At 60.5% G+C, this 5,910-nt stretch overlaps 1 protein-coding gene across 2 annotated transcripts; it reads right to left on the reverse strand.

The window, feature by feature from the left end:
• Nucleotides 1-257: 257 nt before the first annotated feature.
• LOC117800646 (zinc finger and BTB domain-containing protein 16) lies at nucleotides 258-5,881 on the reverse strand. 2 transcript variants are annotated; one of them, XM_034653196.1, is made up of 2 exons: nucleotides 5,564-5,881; nucleotides 258-2,557 (listed from the first exon to the last, which is right to left on the reverse strand). In XM_034653196.1, exon 2 carries the CDS (start codon nucleotides 2,465-2,467, stop codon nucleotides 1,196-1,198), a length of 1,272 nt encoding a protein of 423 aa, XP_034509087.1. In that variant the 5' UTR covers nucleotides 2,468-2,557; nucleotides 5,564-5,881; the 3' UTR covers nucleotides 258-1,195. The 2 variants fall into 2 exon arrangements, with proteins under 2 accessions (XP_034509087.1, XP_034509088.1); XM_034653197.1 differs by lacking the exon at nucleotides 5,564-5,881 and adding an exon at nucleotides 5,199-5,526.
• Between the last annotated feature and the right edge of the window lie 29 nt (nucleotides 5,882-5,910).

The following is a 5,910-nucleotide window of genomic DNA, read 5'->3' on the forward strand; positions in this document are numbered from 1 at the left end:
CCGGCGAGAGGGTGTGCAGGAAACATTATCGTGGATGACAGCGAAAGCGGCCTTGCTGACACCGTTCACCTGACCCACAGACCAGAGGGTAAAATGACACATCATTACAACAGATCCAAGTAAAAGCTAAACCCACCACTGATTCTGTCCGTATTCATGCCCCTTAGGGGAACGATTCTCAAAATCCTCTGTTGTGTAGACATGATCCTCTTCGGCACTAAGCGACTCCAAGAGGTGGCAAAGTGCAAGGAGGCTAAGACCTGAATTTGAATCCAACCCGGTCTCTTACTATCTATGTGACCCCAGGAAAGGGTCTTAGCATCTTCCTACATGAAAGAAGAACACCCAACCCCAGAGGACTGTTGTAACAAAAATATGACTCCGTGTAAAGCACTTAGAATTGAACCAGGCCTGCCATAGAAGCTCAGTGAATGGTCGTGTCACAGAGAAACAGAAGCCAGAGGGGAGCAGTGCTGGCCCCTAGTCGCATTTAATTCAACGTGAATAGGATGGGTTAAGAATAAGACTGCAGACTGCAAAATCCAGACTCTCATACCCGTCTTCCCCCTTGAATGTAAATCAACTCCCTCTAAATGTGTTCGCAGGGGCAGAGAACGAGGAGGGGGAGGAAGCAACATTCCTGGTGATCAACGTTCACCAGGAATGACGCGTGGAACCCGCAGCTGCTCACACGGCCACGGCTGAAGCAGCACCAGCCCCTGCCTTGCTCCGGAGCTGCACACCGCCTGCCTTGGGGGGGAGCACTCCCCAGGGACCTGGGCACCTGTGTCCCTGAAACCCGGCCACATGGCCACGGCCAGGCCATGGGAGACCCTCTTCCCAATCCCACTTCCTCTTCTCCCTCCCAGTCACTCCAGGTAAAGGCGACCAGACCCAACAGCAGAAAACCAAATGGGAGCCCAAAAGCAAAAAAAGAGAGAAGAGCCTGGTTAGAAGCTGGGCCCGTGAGTTCCCCAATGCTCAGGAAAGACCCCAGGCCCTCTTGCCACATATGAAGGGTATGTCCCCCAACCCACCCAGGACTTAGAAAAAGTGGGGGTTTCTTTACAAAGAGCAGGGAAAACAGGGGAGACAGGCCCCATGGCACGGGGGTAGCTGGGTATGAAGGCAGGGTGTCCGAGCCAGAGGGCCAGGGCTGGGGTGCAGGGTGCGGGGTACGGGACCCAAGTGGGCCCTACCTGTGCTGCTCCACGGCCTCGTTGTCGGGAAGCTCCACCCCACACACGCTGCACTGCTCCCCGATGGTCCGGCTCTCGGACTTCATGCCCACAGCCAGCTCCCCCAGCTTGTTGAACAGCTCCCTCTGGATGAAGCCCTGGGGCAGCAGCCCCCCATAGGTGCTGAAGTCCATGGACACGGCCAGGGCAGGCTGCACGTGGAGGCCCGAAGTCACAGAAGATGGCATGCTCAACACGGCGTCAGCCTTGTGGTTGGGCAACACAGAGTAGATGCCCAGGTGTTTCTCAGCTGGGGGCGCAGGGTGCTCGGGTCGGCCCGGGGGGCCCTGGCCAGCCTCGGCTGGAGGCGGCAGCTGCTCCGCGCTCTCCTCACGCCCGTAATGCAGCTCCCGAGCACTAGTGATGACGCTGCTCCGAGTCGGGGTCCCGGGCCCCTCTTTGCCCCTCTCCTCAACTTTGTCCCCCACAGCGCCTGCCATGCTGGACTCGGTGGCCCCAGGGCTGTCCTGGCTGGGCACCTCGTCCACCTGCATCATCTCCGTCTTCACCTCCGCCACCCCAGCGTGCCTCCCGCCTCCAGCCAGAGTGGGCTCCTCAGGCCCCGCAGGAGGCTGAAGAGTTCCCTGGAGGAGAGACTGTCCTATGGTCATCAAACTGTCCACCGCAGCCTTGGTGGGACTCATGGCCGAGTGACCGAATGAGGTGGAGACGGAAGGGCTCTGGTCCACCATGGGTCCAGGGAGGCTCTGTGCAGCCACACTGGTATACCCACTCTCCTCGCTGGAATGCTTCGAGATGAAGATGTTCTTGAGGCACCGAGCTTTGCGGTCCTCTTCCTCCTCGGCCGCGCCATCTGCCATGGTGGCCTCCGTGTCGTTGTCATCTGAGGCCTGGATGGTCTCCAGGATCTTCAGGCACTGCTCCTCCAGGTACTCTATCTCTAAGATCTCAGCTGCATAGAGCAGGTCATCCAGGTCCTCCGCCTTGGCTTGCAGCGTGGCCGTGTATGCATACTCCAGAATCTGCTGGAAGGTCTTTGGCGAGAGGAAGTCCAGAGTATAGTGCTGGCTGTTGCGGTGGAAGAGGATCTCAAACATCTTGCTGGTGCAGGCCAGCACGGTCCGGTGGGCATGGAACTCCTGGCTGTCCACCATGATGACCACATCGCACAGCGTCCCGGCCAGCCGCATCTGGTTGGCCTTGCACAGGAGCCCCGTGGGGTGGCTGGGGTTCTGCAGCTGGATCATGCCCATCTTTGTCAGATCCATGGTGCTCCCCTCGGCTTAGGCATGAGGCTCTCTTTCCTTCCTGGCTCTGCGTGGCGGGGCTGGGTGGGTGTCCTGGGCCAACTGAGAGGACTACAGGAGATCAGGGAGGGGCAGGAAAAGAGAGGAGAGGACAAAAGATAGATCAATGTTCCTAAAAGTAAGGAGTCAAACAACACAGCACCCCCAGAACCTCCCAGTGAGACAGTGTTGGTGATTTTAAGGGGGGGGGGTTCCCTAGAACTCTCCACTTCTACCTCTGGGAGCCCAGATAGAAAGAAAGTAAAGAGAAGATTCTGCCACACGACATGCTTCATTCACTGCTCTGTGATGTCTGTTAGATGAGCGAAATGGGAATTACAGTGAAGCCTTGTGAGTGCTGGGCTTTCTTGAAGTCTGAGAGTGGGGGCTCCCATACACGCAACAAGGCCAACACGCGTTACGAGGAAGTGTCGGCCCGCACTTCAAATAAGAGTTTAACCACTTCCTTTAGTCAATTAAAGCCCTGGATCTCACTCTCAACGCCCTGTGCAGTAAACCTCATCTTCTAAACAAAGTTTTTCTGCATCCTGCGTCACTGCAGCTGCGGGAGGAGCACAGGCAAGCCTACCTGGGCCTCGCAGCCTAGTCCTGGTCCACAGAAATCTACGAGCAAGGCTCTCCTCCTCTGGCCCGTCCTACCACTAGCCAGTACCTTCCAGGCTTCTGCCCTTCCCCTCTTCTCAGGGCTGCAAGGGACTGACCCCCGCCCACACCCTGACCCCCCCCTTAGGCACCAACAGGAACACACACACATAATCCTCACACTAGTTTGGCTTACTTCCACCCCTAGGTGCCTCAGAGCTACTGCACATGCAATCCGAAATTTAGACTGTGTGTGCATGGGCATGTGTGTGCGTGCATGCAGCAGCCACAGAGGGAGACTTAACACGTGTGCACATACTTCTATGAGATGCCACACCTACCGCCGGCCCACAAGTGCCCAGTGGGCAAGAGGATCTATAAGATGTAGGAGAGCAGGTTATGAAAGACCCAGAAAGTGATCATAGGAAACATGCACCCCTATAGCCAGCAGTGCACACGCTAAGTACATGAATTCCAAGCACGTGCAGCAGGCTCCGAAGTCCTGTGCCCAGGAGCAGCAGCTGGTGCTGGACATGCCTGGAGACACCAGAAGCGAGAGTGGCACCAGCATCTACCCTGTGTTAAAACTAGTATGAAAAGAGAACAGGCTGGGAGACAAAGGCCTCTCCCCAAGCGCTGTTTGGGATCAATAACTGGGCTCTGGGGCTCCCGAATCCGTTTGATGTGTTAGGAAGATATCACCCAGATCCAGGTGGCCCCCAGCCTCTGCCTTGCTGTGGCCAACACTGCAGTGAAATGAACTGGAAGCACAGCAGAACACAGGCTCTCCCTGGCTCTCCAAACACTGCTTGCCTCCGCCCCCAAAACGAGCCCTATTGGCTCCAGAACCACAGATCCCACGTAAAAAGGGTTAACAGAACAGCTAGTCAAGACACTTTTGCTGCCCACCCCGGGGTGGGGACTAAGGCCGTCAAAAGTGGAACTGCCACTCATCCGCGCCTTGCCACCATGCGTGCGCTTTCCTTAGACCCAGGGGCTTTGGAGAACTAGGAGGGGCCATCGAGAGAATGGAAGCTGGGCCACCCGAATTCCTTCCCAAAAGCAAGCGCCCTGGGTCCTACGGGAAATCAGGGTGCTCTCGGTCACCCGAACCCCACCCATGGCTCGGCGCCCTGGAATCCGGTGGGCGCCGGCGGCAGCGCCCAGCCCGGCGGCGCGGAGGAACGCCGGCGCTAACCCGCGGCAGCTCGGGGGATCGATCTTGCTCTCACACGCCCCCGTCCCAGCCACCCCCACGGAGACTTGGAAGCGACTTCAGCAAACTTGGGGAAGCAACTTTTCCCGGGGAGGCAAAGGGCAGAGAGAAAAGGAGCCGGGTTAGAGAAGAGGGAAAGCGAAAGGGACCCGGACGAAAGGCAGAGTCCGGACAGGCTGGACGCCTAGGCGAGAGCGCGAGGAGGCGGACCCGCCCCGCGGCGAAGGGGAAGCACAAAAGCCCGACAGCGAGCTGTGGAAGGAAAGGCGAGAAGGGAGAGGCCGGCCCTCCCTCTCCGACCCAGGGCCGTGACCCCCGGCAGCGACGGGCAGGGTGCCCGGCCCGGGCACGTTGTGAGCGTCCCAGGGAGCGGGGCAGTGAATCGCGGCACAGAGCGTCTGTGCGTTCCGCTGGGTCCGAGGGGCCAGCGAGATAGTGCGCATTTCGAGCGCGTGCGGGAGCGTTCGAGGGGGGCTGTGCGAGCGAGCTGCCGGTGCGCCAGGTTGGGAAACGCATCCCGAATGCATCAGGTGCAGAGCCGAGGCACCCACCGAGCGCGGCCCGGAGCGCACAGCGAGCTCCGGCGCCACGGCCGGTCCCGCCGAGAGCCGAGGAGGGCCCGGAGCCCGGGAGACCCTCCGGAGCTCCCCTACGGCCGCCCCTCCCCCCCAAAAAAAACGGGTGGGGGGTCAAGTCCAATCAGGAAAAAAAGAGCCCACCACGTTTTTCAAAGAGAAAGCAAACCCAAGTGAATCCGAGTCCTGCTCCCCTCCGCCCCCAGATCCACTCCTCGGATCCTCCGATTCCAGCTTCCCAGCCGGCCCGCGAATAAACACAAATAAACCACAACCCTATCGCGCCCGCGCACCGGTCCGCATACATATGAGGACCCACCGGCTCCCGGCTCCTCCGCTGGCCCCTGGTGGTATAAAGCCTCTGGTTCCCCGACCCTCCGCTCGCGCCTTCAGCCTCCGCAGACCGCTCTGCCCCCCACCTCTCACCCCGACCGTGCCCTGGAGCGGAAGGGTTGGGGAGGCAGCTGCGCCCAAGCTGACAGCCGGGGCTCCCCTTCTAGCCGACCCCCAACCGGCGGTGGCGACGGCTGCCGCAGCAGGAAGGGAACAAACGGAATAAAATAAGGCACAAGCCCGGCGGCCGAGTGGCCGAAGGGAGCGCGCCCCTCGGACCTCTCCAGCCCCGCGGCGCCCTGGCGCGCGCCTACGGCTGAGCGGTGCGCCCCTCCCCGGCCCCTCACTCACCGCTGCCAAGCCGGGCGCTGGGGGTGGGTGTGCGTGCCTCTTGGGGGTGTGTGCCTGTGTCGGGGAGGGGTGTTGCTGGGAACTGTTGCTCTCGGTATCACGGCGGCAGCGGCGGCATCGCCCGGCAGTTCGCAGTACCCGCTCTCATCGCCCTCAACTCCTCTCTGCTGCGAGGTTAGCAAATCACCACCGGCTGCGGCGCCTCCGCCGCGTCCCACGTCAACGCCGAGCCCCCTCCCCTGCGAGGCCCCGGCGCCTCTCCATCTTTAGTGCTGGCGGCCGAGCCCGGCTCGCTGCCCACAGCTGCCCCCCTTCCCTCCCCCCTCCCGCGCCGTCCGCGGGCTCAG

The sequence above is a fragment of the Ailuropoda melanoleuca genome, unplaced genomic scaffold (assembly GCF_002007445.2).
Source record: "Ailuropoda melanoleuca isolate Jingjing unplaced genomic scaffold, ASM200744v2 unplaced-scaffold73503, whole genome shotgun sequence".
NCBI lineage: Eukaryota > Metazoa > Chordata > Mammalia > Carnivora > Ursidae > Ailuropoda > Ailuropoda melanoleuca.

Excerpts from the sequence above, each read along its gene's own strand:
- LOC117800646 (XM_034653196.1), bottom strand. The coding sequence starts at position 2,467 with ATGGATCTGACAAAGATGGGCATGATCCAGCTGCAGAACCCCAGCCAC.